General features: G+C 28.9%; 1 protein-coding gene across 2 annotated transcripts in view; it reads right to left on the bottom strand.

Moving 5' to 3' along the window:
- The window catches only part of LOC142326408 (cytochrome P450 4C1-like), a 52,364-nt gene that overhangs the window by 25,058 nt on the left and 8,850 nt on the right, over positions 1 to 18,456 (bottom strand). For both annotated transcript variants that reach the window (XM_075368894.1, XM_075368892.1), the window contains exons 2-3: positions 5,926 to 6,120; positions 2,702 to 2,814 (exon numbers count right to left, since the gene is read on the bottom strand). In XM_075368894.1, the coding sequence (XP_075225009.1) occupies positions 2,702 to 2,814; positions 5,926 to 6,109 (297 nt within the window). In that variant the 5' untranslated portion in view covers positions 6,110 to 6,120. The remainder of the gene's footprint in view (positions 1 to 2,701; positions 2,815 to 5,925; positions 6,121 to 18,456) is intronic.

The following is an 18,456-nucleotide window of genomic DNA, read 5'->3' as shown; positions in this document are numbered from 1 at the left end:
ATTTTAGATCAAGTGTTTTTCATAGATGAAGCATGGTTTCAGCTTGGTGAGTATGTTAATAGTCAGAAGTACCAGATGTAAGTACTGAAAACTCACACATTTTCTTTTAACCTCCCATAAACCTTAAAAAAAAATTAGACATATGGTGTGCAGTTTAAAGGCAACGAATTACAGGACCCTTGATTTTTGAAAAAACTTGGATGCTGCTGTTTATCAAGAAATTATCCAACAGTTTATAGCCTTACAGGAAGAGGATGAGCTTGATTTTTGGTTGTAAAAGGACAGCACCACTTTCCATACAGCTCACTTTACTATGGAAATGCTACAGGATTTTTTTGGTGAGGAATTATTTCTAAAGGATTGTGGCAACCAAGATACCCTAAGATCTGACTGGTTCACACTTTTTCTTAAAAGAAATGCGGTTACTTAAAAGAAATTGTTTATATGAACAATTCACAAACCCTACTAGTTATTAAAGACAAAATTTTCCAATGCCATCTAGGAAATAGACAGCTAACAAGAGTAGCCAGGAACATAGTCAAACATGTTAACAAGTGCATAGAACTGAATGGACCCCATTTTAAACACATTCTGTAAATTATTATGTAAGTGTTTGCCAATAAACTATTTATAGATTAAACTAAACTAAGTGATGGGGTCTCTTTTAAGTTGAACACTCTGTAGCTGTAATTTAACACAACATTAAGAGGTTTGATCTGTAGAATCAGAAAACCTCCTTAATATATTTTTATAAGTAGAAAACCATGATTGTGATATATCAGCTATGGATAAAATAATTACTAATATTGCATATATATATATATTATACAAAAATATATTATTTGAAACTTTTGAAGTGACAAACCAAACCAATTTTAATAAGCACAATGTCTTTGTAGTTTTCTTATGTTATTGCTGGTGTTTTTTGTAAGCTAACCTTACTTGTATTCAGAGAGTAGTCAAAAAACATGTTACATTTGAATTGTATTAGTTCATTTGACATAATGTATGTTTATTTATTTCATAATGTTTTAGCATGCTAAGTTAAGATCCTTTGTTATGTTTGTGTAGAGTATCTAAATTGTCAGTGCTGGATTTATTGTTTGTTTGCGGATTAATTATATATTTTTTTGGAAGTGTTCATTGTACCTTTTTTGAAACTGCAAAACAGCACTCATTTGATTAGTGCACAGCATTGTGCAGTGAGAACAGTTCAATTTATATAATCTGCCGGCATCTATGGCACGAGTAATATTATCTCAGCCTTTCATCTGGAGGTCCCAGGTCTTAATTCCCCAGTCAGGCATGACATTTTCACAGTGCTACAAAATTGTCATTTCATCTCATCCTTGAAGCAATACCTAACAGTGATCTCAGAAGCTAAAAAAAAATTTGGCTAGACTGTATCCATATCTTTTAAATTTCTAAGATACTTTCTCTCTGTGTTTATCTATGCTGACAAAATTTATTTTCTACTATTTTATTTTTCGTATTATTTTTATTCATTTTTTGTAGAGCATAACAATAAGTGTACTATTATATCTGTTTTTATGTGCTGGAAATCTGTTTTTATAGTGTGGGATTCTTTTATGCGGTATTGAAGTAATATAGATGTATTGAGTGGTTTTTGTATATCATACTTTTAAAAGCACGTAGTTTATGTGAAAGGTGGTTTAAGGTGGCTCTGAATAGGAGTGTCTGTGTTCGTTGATTTTCTGTTATTACTTTCTAAAGTATTTGTGTTGGATATTTTTTTAGGTGAAGTCAAAAAAATGAATTTGTTTATTGTGTTTTTATTCGGCTGTAAATTTTTATATATGTTGTACTTTATATATGTATGTTAATAGATATATTGACATACATATATCCTATTGAGACCATGTGTCTCAATACATCATGAGTCAGTATATTATTTTATGAGCATGTTTGCTGTTAGTGAATACGTGTTTGCTCTGTGTGTTCAAAACAATGATTGCTATGGTGTTGGAAATAGGAAAGCTCACTGAAATGCAATCAGGTTGTTTATATTTGTTTTGAAATTTAAAATAATTTTGTTTCATCTGTTTCTCATTTCTCTGAGAAGTGGTTTTGTTGTAATGTGTTTAATTTTAAGATGTATGTTCTGTTACTGGAATGTTCATTTATAAGTTTATTACATTAATTGATACAACTGTTGAGTTATCGTGTATTATATTGTGAATATTAGGAAAGTCATGATGGTTATAGGGGCTTTTGGGTGGATTTGTTTTAGAAACATTTTTATGTATTAAGTAAATGTATTGGATTGATTAAAAAAGTAGAAAAATTTATTATATACTTAAATTTTATAATGTGTCCATAGTAATGCACCGAGATTAACTATGCAATTACACCAGAGAAATGGAAGACATGTTACCACTGAATTAATAAATTGCCTATAAGATCTGATATGAGTTTTAAGAAATTTCTGTTTATTGTTATTAATTAATATTTCTGTGCTTCAATTATACTTTTTGTTGTGATTTTTATTGAGCAGTGTTTTTTAAGTCATCAGAGGCCATTAAGAGACTATTTGCTATCATATATACCAGCCTTACAGTATGCAGCAATTTATCAGCTGATACTCCATTCACTAAAAAAATTCCTGAGTCACAATTTTTTCTCAGAACGGAAAGCAAAATAAATAAATAAGATGTTACAGTTTACACAAATTATTACTTACTTCTAAATGTTCATGTTTATAAATTCCTATCACCAAATATGGGCCAAGCCAATATCTTACAACAGCCTCCTTGCGATATTCTTGACCTACTTCTGCTATTTTGTAAATAAAATCTAAAAAAAAAAGAAGAAGAATTAACAAAAATTGATAATGTCTAGCATCAGGGTAAAAATACAGTAATCTGTTTATTGAACAGATGATATAACAATACTAAGCTTTTTTTTCTTCTCATTAAATAAAACAATCTTTTGTCAAGATAATATATTTAATAAATTTGATGGAAGGATATAGTACAAATTCATACAACGCAGGCAGGGATGCAGCTGTAAATTTTCCAGTGCCACAACTTGATTTTGTAATTGGTTCACAACCACAGTTGGCTGGTTACATGAAAATAATATGAAAAATACATATTCATTTCAGTGTTTACATTCATAAGAGGCAAATCCAATCAAATGTTAATTTTTTTTGAGAATTCAATTTTTAACGACTTATTTTGTTGCTTTTTGCCTACAGATATTTAAAAGCAAGAAACATTTTCATGAAGTCTGATTTTTATAATGTAAATATTTTTTATCGCTCATAATGTATCAATAACATATGAATAAAAATATACCATTAAGAAATATAACAATTAATACTTAATGTTAAAATAAAACATAGGCCAGGCTATTAAGTTACAACAAATTTTATGTGAAAGAACACTTTTTTTATTTCTCCCAAAAGCAGTATGGGAATGGTGTTCTGGCACCAGTGCCCTCCTGAACTCAGTAGAATCTTAATTAATCAAAGTAAAAGAGGCTGACCTGCTTTTGGATTAAAAAAAAGTTGGGTAATGCATATGTATATTTATTTTGATTAAAACATAAAAATGTTATTCCAATCATTATTACTCGCTGATCTCCATGACAAAGTGATATCATCTCAGCCTTTCATCCTGAGGTCCCAGGTTCAAATTCCAATCAGGTATGGCATTTTTTCCACGCTACAAAATTCATTATCATTAGTAACTGTAAGTGTACATAACCCTGTTGTTACTGAATAAATAAATAAATAATGTTAAAGGTTTTCTGTAATTTAAAGAGAAATTTACAAATTTCTCACCTTTAAGAAATTGAGAAAATTTATAATCAGATATGAAATTTAATTACATAATTCCGACATCAATAAAACTTAGATGCAAGATTAAAAAGTTTATTTCTCTACTAATGTTTTTATTCCATATGTCTGCTTTTGTTATGGAATTATATTTTACCTATTGTGAAAATAACATCTTTTTGAATCACTAAATTTTTGATCAGCCTCATTCCCACTGACAGATGTTCAATTTATAGTATCTAAATTGTAGTTCTGACATTTATATTATATGTAAAATAGTCTTCAGTCATTATTATCAAATTTTTCTTGACACACAAGTTTCTGTTGGTTTACATTAGAAAATAGAGATAAAATAGTGATATATTATTTATATATATATATATATATATAAATATATTTTTTTATTGGTGCCGTTTCTAATAGAAAATCTTTTAAGTTGAAAGGAGACAAAAATATTAAATTCTATTTTTCAGCAATTTTATTCAAACATCTTTCAAAGGAAGGAATTTTGTCAATATCTTATGAAGTATTTTTTTGATTATCTAACAATAAAGATTTCAAAATATGTATGTATGTATACATACTCGCTATATGCATTTAGCATTTAGCTCGTTATATATATATAGCGAGCTAAAAGTAGCCTTACAGTTGTTATTTCCTCAAAGCAAAGCCTATTCCTCAGATGTCAGTTATGATTTTTATTGTCTTTTTTATTTTTGACAGGAAATTATCAGCAACGGCAAACAATTTAAATCAAGAGCAAAGAAAGTGCATACTAAAGCAATATTGAAATTGTGAGAATGCTTAGCAAGTGTACATGCCAAGGAGCTTTTAACATTTCCCCACCTTCCATGCAATGTTTCACATAAGAAATACATTTGAAAGCACAGGTTCGGTGGTTAATTTACCAAAATCTGGTCATCCTAAGATTCTTGTTATTGAAGAAAATCAGATGAAAGTTCCTGTAACACGACATGTTTCTGTCGAAGTACCCATACCAAGAATGTTCTTGCGACGTCTAATCCGTGAGCTTAAATTAAAACCATATTGCTTACGACTAGATGCATGGTCTTTTTAAGGAAGATCCTGATTGCTGATTGCAGTTCTGTGAGCTGATGCATGACCAAATCGGTTTGGAGCTTCTGGATAAGATCTGATCAAATTATCAGGTCATGTGAACAGGTATAACTGCACGTATTGGGCTGATGATAGTCCTCATATTACTATCATTTCTCAGCTGAACTAGCCTGACATCAGAGTGTGAGGACATTGACCTGCAAGTGTGTTGTCGGACCAGTTTTCTTTGATGGAACTGCGGTTGAGATTATGAAGAAATTCTTTGTGATGTGGTAGAGCCACAGCTCAGAACCAGAGCGAACTTCATTGAATTGTTCTTTCAGCAAGATGGAGCACCTCCTGATTATACTTTGGCAGTGAGAAACTATCTTAACCAAATCTTTCCAGAATGTTGATTCAAAAGAAGGGGTAACATCAAATGGCCACCACATTCACCTGCCCTAACCAATGGATTTCATTTTTTAGGTTTTAAAAAATGACAAGGTTTATGACAAAAATCTCCACACAGTGGATGAATTAAAAGAGTAGCAGAAGCATTTATTGAAATTGATACAGATAAGGTTTTGTGTCATACTGCTTGTCATAATGTTATGGAAAAGTTCAAAGCATGTTGCAGTGTTGCAGGAGGTCAATTATGAGATGTGTTAAAAGCTTAGCTAAGCTAAAACTGTGTTAAAAAACTAAGTAAAATAAATGTGCATAAACAGTATTAAACAAATATAATTGCAACAAACATATATGTATATATATATATACTGTATGCACTACACAGTATATATATATATATATATATATATATATATATATATATATATATATACTGTGTAGTGCATACATACTGAGTAAAAGGCTACTTTTGGCTCACTCGTATATAATAATAATATAATATTTATGAACGTATAGACATTTTATTATTGATCATTAAAAAAAAAAAAATACATAATTTATAGTAAGTAATCATTTGTCACAGACACATGAATACATATGCAAAGCACACAACATTTATTATTATTATTTTATTTTGTCTCAAAATAAAATTACGAAGTTACCTTCATTTGTTATACCCAAGAAGTAGAAAAGATTTCCAAAAACTGGAAGAGTTTCTGGCCCTGGTAATTTAGCAGCTAACAATTCAAGGTGACGACGATTCCATTTATAATACACAATAAAGGCTAACAACATACCAACCAGTAATGTTATTATATACCACTCCAATATTATGATAGTATTCATCTTTTGATGGCCTGAGAAAAAAAAAACTGTTTTAAAATAATAATAAGTTTTTCTTATATTAATTTATATTACTTGACAACAATAACTGCAACTATAGAATAACATTTTATAATGGTTCAGTTGTTTGTGATGCAGTAATGATCAAATCCTTTTCCTGAATTTTATGTTTTGTAGTTAAATTCTTTACTATCAGACAATATATGAGAAGCAACATGTCTTTCTCCTCACTAATAAACAATTTTATGTTAATTTCATTAAATTTACTTATTATCATTTTCCCTTTGGACACCTAATTTATTGTAAAAAAAGAAATATTAGTAGCACAAACATGGAACAGTGGTGGAAAAACTTATAGTCAACAGTGTGCAAACAGTACTTACATTATTGGTAATAAAATTGATACAATAATTTTTGGAGCTAGCTAAATATTTCCAATTAATTATAATTAACAATCCTGTTTTATTCATACTTTTTTAAATTTTGCTTTATTAACATAATCTCACTGTAGAGCCAATTTGTCAAAGTCGATTCTAAATGATTTATTTACTGCTTAAGTGCAAGATTTACTGCTTATAGAATTACTACTATCTTTTTGAGAAAACAAATTAAACTAATACTCTGGAAACTAATTTACAAAGAAATAACATCAGAATAACCAAAATAAAAATGTACCAAAATAACATACAACAGTAGACACACACATACACTTTACATTAACACTAAACGTTTTTACAGACAATATTAATCTAAAAATATCCAATTAGGCTTATACATACAAAAGATTTATTAACTCACAAGGTACAATAAAAAAAACAAATTACAATTTAAAAAAATCAGTTATTACAAAAAGCATGCTAAACTGGAGTTGCAGCTTCTTGTGGAGTAATTCACTGATCACTGCCCTTCTAGTTAAGCCTATATTTTCTTTTTAAGATAAGCTTTATTAAGACCAGTCTTATCATCTTAGGAGAAGTTAGACATTGTCAGTAGATGTAATTTGAATGATTACAATCTTTTTAGGTAATAAGAGATTGCTTTAGTTTAGAAAAGATTTTTCTCAATCTAAAAATCCGAAATTGCTAAAGTAGCCCTTGAGAAGATCTTTTTTTTAGGAATTCTCATTCATCTGTACTGAACACTAATAGAATCTTATCTCTACTGATCTGTCCAGGCTGCAGTAATTGAGGCTTCTTGTTCTAAAACCTCTAGCAACCTGATCTAACTCAAAGTTTTATTATTCCAGATCATCTATAAAATAAAAAAATCTATTTCTACAATTCATCACAAAAAAAATCACTCAGTTATTAAAACAATAAATAGTATATTAATGCAGTTATCTTCTGAACACTAATTTCCTAGTCTCCTCAATTAATAAAAATCAAAATATGGTGACATTAAAACTATTTTATTTTTTTTCTAAGATGTCTACCTACTAGAACAAAAAACAATTCTATCTTCATTGAATTAAATATGTTTTAAATTATTTTACTCCCATCACCTCTAGATTGCATTAAAGAAAAAAGTCATTTTTTAATTAAAAAGAGCTGAATATTGGGATATTTTTAAGATTTATTTTCAAAGCAACATACTTTTAGTGGTTAGTCAAAAACTTTATAACGTAAACAATTTGACCTATGTACCCCCCCCTAGGTACCTTTATTTCCTTATATATATATATATATATATATATATATATATACACACACACATACATACACAACAGTGCAATTGTTAACCTCACTGAGAAGGTGCTGCTATTGCTAATTAAATTTGAAGCATCCTTTGGAAGAAAATGTTTGTTATATTTTTTGAAAGTGAGGTTTTTAATATTTCATATATATCATCGTTACAAGCAATACTATCTCCCACATGTTAGCAGTGATATCTTCACCAGAGAAGCAATGATTTTATACCACTGCAACTCATCACAAGTTTTACATTTTTACAGCGTCTTTTGAGAACAGATATTTTTCTCGATTAATGAGTGTAATGTTATTGTAAAGGCAGATTATGTTTAAAAGTTTGGATGATCTGAGGATTGTGAATAAGCACAAGTGATAATCATATTAAACCTTCTGCTATAGTAATCTATAATTGTTTTGTTTAAGAGGTTTTGAGTTTTTCACACTGTCTGACATCAAACCTAATATTGAATAAACATGACTATTCAGTTTTTCATTATAATAAAATGGACATTATGAGAAAGTTTTGTGTAAAAACACAAAATATTTATGACACTTGTAAAAACAAGTGTCATAAATATTTCTGCTTTTTATTTATTACCTTAATAACTTTTATGCCATATTTAGTCTGAAACATTTCTCTGTTTTTCATTTCTCAAGATTTTTCTAACAAAAGCAAAATTTTATCTAACTAATAAAATTTTGCTGTTTTTTTTTTCTATCAAATATATCTTATGTCATATCTTTATATTATTTATTTTTATTTTTTATATTCTTTTAATAAAACGAGGATTGCAAGAAATTTTTTATTTTTACCTATATGTTTTTTATTTTTATTTTTACAGATGAATGAGAATTCCTGACAAAGTGCAAGTGTTCTTCCCAAAGGCTTCTTCAGCAATTTCAGTAAGATAGAAAAATATTGTTGCTGCCAGAAAGCTTTCAAATCAATAAAAGTTTTAGCACAATTATTAAAAATTTATTTGTAAAAATTAAACTGTATGCCTTACTTAGCATTATAATCTCCACATTTCAATTTTATAAAACTTGTAAGTTAATAACTGATAAAATAATTATAAACATGTTAAATAAAATACAATATATCTTTTTTTTTACCTGAACATGTTTTTTTTAAATACAGCTATTGTATGTAATGCAAAACAAAAGTAATCTATTAGCATCATACTTGGGATTTCTGATATCAACATCATAGAAACTTCAATTGTTACAAGTATTTTATGTAACCAAGCCAATACACACAATACTGATAGATAAAAAAACATTTTTAATGTTTCTTTAAGTGTGATACCATACCTTGAATTGCTTTTTTGTGTATATTACAGATCTGTAAATACAATTTCTCTATAACCCTTTGTTTTAAATAAATTACGCTTCAAAAAAAAATTAAGGGAAAATGTAGTCAAAATCTGTAAAATCTATAATTTTGCATGGCCATACCTGTGTTAGAATGATTTCGCTGATACTTTTCTTTTATAAATAGTCTCAGGCATATCGCAAATTAATGTCCAACAGTAATTGGGTAGCATGTTAGTATTCCATTAACCTTTATAACAGCTTTCCATCACCGAAATGTCTTGGTGGAGACATTCATCGTGTTTGTCAATTACATCTCCGAGTTTGTCTGGGAAAAAATCCAGATGTGAGTGGAGGAAATGTATTTTCATATTTCATCCAATAGCTCTGAATGAAGTAAGAAGTTGATTAAAAATTTTGCGGTAATTGTCGGATTTTTGTTTACCTAGAAAATGTTTGCAAACTTCTTTAAATGAAGCCCAAGCTGCACTTTCTACATTATTTAACATCGAGTTAAATACATCATCTTTGACCAACTCTCTTATTTGAGGACCAACAAATATTCCTTCTTTAATTTTTCCTTCACTTACATTTGGAAATTTCTGCCTGATGTACAAAAAATCCGGGACTATCCTTCGTTGATTTAACAAAATTTTTCGTAGCTTGATTTGGAGAGGGGTAAAAATATTTTTCCCATTTGGAGTTAAATGTCTCGTTTCTTCCACTCTTTGGTAACATAATGTTTATCCCTAGCTCGGCTGTCCCATTTACAAAGAAAACACATGTACTTAGTATAGACTAACTGCATGCCTAACAAAATAGCTATACTTTCAAATCACCACATACATTCCAGCTATGATTTTTATAATTTATTTTTTCAAGAACATCTTTCATCAAGTCATATATCTATTTAAAATTAATACCATAAGTGATTGGTGTCGAAAGATATTTGTTACTGTTGTGTAGTAGAACCACTTTTAAACTGTTCTTAAACAAATCTATGAAAAGGCGCCAGTCCTCAGGTTTATGAACTTGTCCTAAATGTAACATAAGCTCATCAATATTTGTCCAATAAACCAAATTATTTTCATTAATAAAGTGCTGAGGAAGTTCTTTTTGTCAGCTTTGAAAGCCTGAAATTTTTGTATTTTTTTTAAAAGTAAATTCCAACCTTGCAGTCTTGATCCTAACAGTTCAGCTTGATTTTTTGATAAATTTAAATCCCTAACCGAGTCATTTAATTCACGTTGTGATATAAGATGTGGCTTATTGGAAGATAATTCAAAATCAAAATTATTGTTGTCTTCTTCAGTACTGCCTGATTCATCATCGCTCTTTTTGAAACATACACTCACAGGTGGCTCAGGAACTGGAATAATTTCACTATGAGGTACAGGCCTGATTGCAGACTGCAATGAAAGATATTTTACAGTATGTTTAAATTTTTTAGAAATTCCAGACACTCTTGTTAAAAGTAACAACGGTTACATGATCGTTTGGTTCACGTCAAACCATAGGTACATATGTCAATATGTGACTATGATATGACTTAATTCATTGTCTAGCATTATTTATTTATAACTTACAAATTATGTTAACAAAGTTAAACAATAAAAAATGAGCTAAAAAAATACAATATAGGAGCTTAAAATGCTAACTATATGTTGAAAAATGAAAATAATCCATTAATTAAAATTTAAAGTTTTTCAAAAATGTAGGTGATAGAAAGATTCTGAGTTCATATTCGTTTTCAGCATCAAAAAAATAGATTAAAATCATGCATCGCATGTTAGGAAACAGAAATTGTGTTTATCATTGTAATCATAAAAATAGATTATCAAATAGATCAGCCAATTTAAAAAACAAAAAAACATTTATAACTAGTACTGTGTATAATTAATTTATCATGATTTTAGGTTTCTATTCAGCAGATAATTTTCACAGAATTTATTTTAGTCTTACATGATCTTTCATTTCTGTACCTATAAAGCAACTTGTCCTGACTGATTCTTCAACACGCAGAAAAAACTACTGAATATAATTTGATGAAAATTTGATACATGTTCTTCTTACAGTGTAAGTACGCTCTAAGAAACGATTTTTTGAAATTACGAGTTTAAAGGGTTAAATTGGAATAACAATGAAATTTACTACTTTTCTTTAATTTCTCAGTAAGAAATGATGATATGAACTTGATTTTTGGTGTGTGTTATTTTCATCTAAATATCTAAATCAATTTCTATATTTTTCAAAATTCGACCTTGAAAGGAGTGAAGAAAGGTAAAAAAATTTGAACAATGAATGCAAAATTTTCCTCTTTCCGAGTATACAAAATGAGATATTTATTAGATTGAGGCTTTCAAATACTTTTCAAATAAATATCTAAAAACCATTTTCAGGTCTTTTCTGAATTTCAGTTTTTTAAGAGGTGCGACAGTATAAGGCATGGCGGCTCAACCACTGTTGTCATCCCCTATTAATTAAAGCAACTAGTTACATCTGCCTCTGGTTACTTGACTAAAAAACATAAAATAAAAGTAATTTAAAAAAAAAATTAAGAAACAAAGTACGGTCACTTCCTAGTGGTGCTTGTCGGGTAATGCTAAGAACTGGGTAAAATACATTTTTAACCACTTATAACTAATATTTTTAGAATGGAGGCCAACTGTTTTGAAACTCACATTCTTAGATCACTCAAAGTTTCGGGTCTTACACTCAAAAGATTAAGATTTTTACATTTTAAATGCATTTGGTAACTTGCAAGATGGATTTAAATTTAAAATACATTTTTAAAACTTAAAAAAGTATTTTTTGTTACCACAGACCACTGGAGTGGGGTAGCCAAAAACCTTTTACAGAGGTTTTAAGACCTATTGTAGAAAATATAGATGCAAAAAACTCCTTTTAACTTCTTTCTGAAGCAAGTCATAGATAAAAAAAGAAAAAATTCTGACAACATAGTTGTAGGACTTTCCCGCCACGTGGCTTTTTTTCTGATGCACACATACACAAACAACCTAATTTAAAATATTCAATGACGCTAACTAAAATGTGCACACATACCGTATTCCTTCATGTAGGTGTGGCTGTACTAGCAGCCACTTTAAATATTTTTTTTCACTTTAAATATTATTCATTTATTTAATTCTACTGCTACGACTACAACAGCTGTATATCAGTGCTACAGTAGCGCTCCTTGTGGTGAGACAAGGTAATAATGATAAACTATACCCACTTTGCCACTAGTTTATTTAGAGCATTTCTGGGGGTGGGATGCGATTTTGAAAAAAAGTTTTTTTTGGAAATATTATTTTTTCATTGTTAACAAAGTGGCTAAGAAAAATATGGCCTTAATTAGGCGAAATCTCAAGATATTGAGGCTGACCTTGCTCTATAGCCTCATCCCCCTTGACCTTTTAAGTTGAAAATCTAATGGCATCAATGCCTTATATAGAAGTAATCTACCTTAGTTTGGTCAAAATTGGTCCAGTAGTTTTGGAGATATAAGGTGATTTAGAGGGCAACACCAAACATACACACATCCAGAAAATTTCCCTCCTGTTTTTTTTGGGTCCTTAGGTGTCAAAAAGTATGCGGTGAAAACCACATATGCCCAAATTGGATTGATTACCATAGATTCCCTTTTATAGCTATAGTGCTAAGCGGGAAGGTATGTAAAGTAAATGTTTGAGAGGGGGAATGTTAAACAAAGTTTTTTTGGTAACTTGTGATCTTAATAAAAAAATTGTGTAGTTTCTAAGAAAAGATTTTTGCTAAAGTACCCAAGTAAAAATTTTTAATTTTCTTTCAGAACCCCCACCACGTTTAACAAATTTTTAAAAATATTTATCTCTTTTCCCCTGAAAATAGTACCTGTCTGCCATGTTTGAAGAACTTGGGGTCAAAGGGGTCCAGATTTGTAAGACCAAATACAGGCCAACAGGGCATACGTACAGGGCATATACGTACATATGGACAAACATCTGTCTGACAAAGATAGATTTTTTGTCTTGGAAGCAACAGAATAATTTTTTTTTTTGCAGATTATTTACAATTTATTTAAATCTATTCCTCTTTTTGTGAAAAACATTTTTTTTAATGTCTTAATGCACAAAATTTAAATAAAGATCGATTTTTTAGATATCTTTTTCTTGAAAAAAGCCTTAACTTTTACTTTTACTGAAAAGTAAGATTATGCAATAAATGCTAAAGAAATAAAAATATGAAAATTTTCATACAGCATGGCACTAAACGACTATGGAATGAATGAATACAAGAAATGTTGGAAATGAAAGGAAGAATGCATAGCTTTGGGCATGAAATGCGACTATGCTATGATAAAGGGGGGGGGGAATGGAGATGCTTAAAGTTAAAAAGAAGTAAAAGATTTATTTTCAGCAATGTAATAAGTAATAAATTGAATATAACCAAATGATGTATTAGTATGAATGAGCTGAATATAGAAAAGGAAAGATTGTCATGATGAAAAAAAAACAAATGGATATAGTAGTGAATTCGCAGAAGTGAGCAGCTTCTGTCAAACTGGAACCGATAAATTAAAGAAGAAGAATTAAGTGATCTGCATGACAAAATATGATTAAAATTAAAAAAAAAAATTTAATAAAAATTATTCACTTTCAAATTGCATGGAATTGTGCTACCAAAAGTTTTTTTTTCAGAATAATTAATCGGATTCTAATTCAGTAATGTTTCAACTACAATATCACTGAATACAAGTTAGTTTTAATTTCTTTTATATAAATTGTAGTTATGTGATATTGGATTTTAATTTGTTACAATAATTTATTCATATTATAACAATAACCTGATAGTTTATAAATAACAAATGATAATGAATTATGTAGCGTGTAAAAAAATGCTTTCACTGATTGAGACTTGAATGCAGACAAAATAATAATGAAGTACATAAGTACCTTTGACTTAAGAAGTTTTGATCTAACACAAAACAAAAATCTAACTAAAAGCAATGTTATGTCAGCAGATTTTGTGTATAACATTTACGATTGCATTTTTACAGGCTATCTTGTTCTAGCATCCTTTGAGAGAGATCTTTTAGCAATGTTTACATAAACGTACATATTCAACAGCAACAAAAACACTCAAAATAATTTACAAATGAATACGTCAATACAAGTGTACGATTCATGTACAGTCATACAAGACAATGTTTACTATGATTAATTTATAAACAAAATACACCACAGATTAAAGTTTACAGTAGTGTACAAAAAACTAAACAAATAAATTTTCTTAACTTCACAAGAAGCTTTTAAAAATTAACAAAACACTTTCAAAATAAACAGAAAATCAACATTCTCATATACAAATTTCAAATTGACCAAATTCTTGTAAACTAACTCCTTTTATAAGTTAATATATAAACTACTATCTTTCACCTGAAGATTGCATTCTGTAAAACACCAAGCACACGCAAACATATATAACAGCACATATGAGCATACATAACAGTACACAATGTACTCGTGTACATTGACATAATACGTAAAAATAGAAACAAAAATTAGCAAAACAAAATACACATACATAAAAAAAACATTCACAAGAAAATCTTACAAAATAAAAAAAAAAAAAATTGTATAAAATATGATCTTCAGATGTAATAAAATGCTTAGCATCTGTTAATGACTGTGCATCTATGCTTACAGACATTATTGTGTCTGTTTTTTTATAAGATTCATAATACCGAAAAAATCAAATACAAGTTGTGATAAGAAATTCATAATGCTAAAAAACATTCACACAAAAGTGTCAAGATTTTCATAAAATAAATTTATTTTTTAGCTCTTAAACTTACAAATAAAATACAAGTCACACAACAAACTAATAAAACACACGCTAACAATGCCTACCCGAAGTTTACTGCAGTGACGACTGTTTATGACACTAGGCAGATTAGGTGCTTATTCAACCACAGAAAAAATCAACCTCAAAGAATTCAAGACATGCATGCATAAAAATATACTATGACATGTACATTTTACATATAACATATTTTAATACCAATAATTCAACATCATCAGAAAGGATGTAATTTACAAAAATTCTAAATCTGATAACTATAGCATATTAAATAAATTAGTGTATAACAGGTGAAAGAAGCTGTTTTATGTTGTGGATCTCCTAACCACCTTAAGAGTTTTAATGACAACAGACTTATAAACAAAATACATAGTCATATAGTAAACCAATAAAACACACACAACAAAATGCCTACTCAGAGTTTACTGTAATGACTATACTATTTATGACACTCCTATCTACTCCACCCTCTGAAGATGTTGACCCTAACCTTTACCAACAAATTGTCTTATATACATGAGTCTCTGCACAAAATTCCATCAAAATCGGTTCATCCAGTCCAAAATTATTAAGCTTCAAACATGTCAACAGATGTACATACATACGAATATTAGCCCCCCACATTTTGTTTTCGTTTTTTGGGGTCCCTGCATCATAAATCAAGAAATGCTAAAAACCCCATCCTCATTTTTTGACTGATTACTGTGCTTTCCTTCTTGCACAGAAGCATCATAGTCTAGAGCTATGATGCAAAGAAATAATACAAGAGAAAATGAAGCCCCCATTCAAATCATTAAAATTTTTAAATATTTGGAAACTTAAAAAGTTAAGAGAGATAAAAACTGTGTATGTCAACGTTAAATTAAATAATACTAGATTAAAAACTATTCGTTAAATTTTCAAAAGGAAAATGTAATTAAAAAATAAACAAAAATAATCAATAGTTACGATTAATGAAAGGCAATTTGACAACTATAATATTGATTCATCATGAGACAAAAAAAAATTAGTTGAAATAATTTTCTTATTTTAATGTGTAAGACAGCCGACCTTTACAAATTCACATTTAACATTTTTATTAAAACTTGTGTGATAGATTCTTGCTCACAGAGAAGTGATTGGTTATAATTAACTTGTAGAAGAGAAATTAACTCCGTCAATCAATGTCATATATATATAAATTCAGTATATTTATTATTTTCATACACTACTATAATGATATTTTTATTTTTAAAAGAAAATAGTAGTATTACTCCATGCTCTGTAGCATTTATTTCTGTCAAATATCTTTACACAGGTGCGTCATTTCTGTTTATATAAAAAAATCTAAAAATTTACCATGAATTCATTTCATTTTCAGAGAAATATTAATATAAAACATTGAAGTTACAAGAAAATTTAATAAATCTGGCTTGCAATTTTTGTTCATAAATATATTATATATATTTGTTTATTATTTTTCTTTATGAAAGACTACAAAATCATGATCATTACTAATTTCAAAACGAAATATCTATATTAAAATTAAGTACTAAAATAATCAAATTATTATCCTATTTTCATCTATAATATTTTTTCTAAATTTCTCATTCAATTCAGTCATTTTTTAACCACCTTAAAAAAAGAGGGAGGTTCTCATGCAACCCCTTTTTTTTCAGCAAATCAACTGATATCAATGATTTGTTTTACTTAGTGTATGAAGCTTCCCTGGTAGTTGCTTCAGGTAACTTAAATGGAACTTATCTGAACACAAAAAATTATATTATTTTAATATAAGCTTTGAGAATTTTTTGTATTTGTTTCATGTAATTGGATTTCTTTAGTTTAATAATATAATTTTTGATATTAATATACTTTAATGTGTAACTCTAAAAAAATTATAAGAAAAATTCTGTTAATGTGCTCTACATGTAAAGTATATATTTAAAATTGATTTGAAAAACTTTCAACAACATTCTATCACGTAAAAATCTGAGATAAAACATTACACATTTCAAACACCCTATTTCATTCTAAATCATAGTCCCAATATCATTTCTCTGCGATGTTAAATGATGATGTTGTTGATGTTAAGAGATGGAATGATGTCGCTGTCAAAGTAAGGGTAAATAATTTTTTGATAGTTTTTTTTAATTTGGTGCTATCGCTGAAAAATTGAAATTTAAACAATTAAAAAATGAATATCATCATTATTATTTAAAATTTTATTTACAAATATATATATATATATATATATATATATATATATATATATATATATACATACTTGTAAATATATATTAATTTCTCAGAAAATATAGACAGAATAGTTATTAAAGGGAAAATCATGGTGAACATGTAAAAAATGGGTGGGGTATTGGGTTTTTAGCAATTCTTTACATTTTAGGGTCCAACCAATTCATCCAGACCAACATATGTATGTATGTGCATACATACATATATATATATATATATATATATATATATATATGTTATATATATATATATATGTTGCTTTGATTTTGACTTATGTCTCAGGATTGATGCAACCAATTTTCACCAAATTTGGCTCAAATATTTTCTATGTATGGGGCACTGATCATATAATTTTTTTTCAAAATTCATGGGGGATGTCACAAAAAACCAATTTTGATTTTGCTACAGAGGCATTTTAGAGAAAACTTTATTAAAACAAATTTGACACCAACAAAGCACACATAAATTTTCCAAAAAAAGGTTTTTCAAAAAATCAACCCCCACTTCTTAAAATTGAAATATATAGTTGTTCTGCTCTATTTCCCTTCAGTTTAAATATTTTTCAAAATACTTTTGGAAGAATATTTTAGATCTCCCTCTATGAATCATGAGACCTTGCTGATGGTAAGGGAACTTGAGTGCTCAGAGATACAGAGTAGCTAGACCGAAGGTGCAACCATATCGGACAGGTATCTCTTGAGAGCCAGACTAAGGAATGATTCCTGAAACAGGGCAGCAGCTCTTTCAGTAGTTGTTAAGGGCATAGGTCAAGAGGACTTAAACGGCCATATAACATCACTTAATTTTCTGAGTACTGCGCAGCTGAAAGCAATGGAAAATTGCAGCTGATTTTTTTCCAAGAAAATGTAACTCTCTGCATTTTCATATAACAAAGATGGAGGCGCCTTCCTTGGTAAAATATTCTGGAGGTAAACTAGTCCCCCGTTTAGATTTCTGGGTGGGGACTACTAAGGAAGGGGTTACCAGAAAATTAAAAAAATAACATTCTATGAGTCGGAGCATGTGGAATGTTAGACGTCTAAAAAATGTTGGTTGGTTAAAAAATTTAAAGAAAAAGGGGAAGTTCTGTCAGGCTTCAAAAAGTGTTATAGTCATGATACCAAAGAAAGCAGGAGCAGATAAATGTAAAGAATACAGAACAATTAGCTTAACTAGCCATGCATCAAAATTCTTAACTAGAATTCTGTGCAGAAGAATTGAGAGGGGAGTGGAAGAAGTATTAGGAGAAGATCAGTTTGGTTTCAGGAAGAATAA

The sequence above is a fragment of the Lycorma delicatula genome, chromosome 6 (genome assembly GCF_047948215.1).
Source record: "Lycorma delicatula isolate Av1 chromosome 6, ASM4794821v1, whole genome shotgun sequence".
NCBI lineage: Eukaryota > Metazoa > Arthropoda > Insecta > Hemiptera > Fulgoridae > Lycorma > Lycorma delicatula.
Note: the sequence above shows the minus strand (reverse complement) of the source record. Positions and strands in the feature narration are given on the sequence as shown.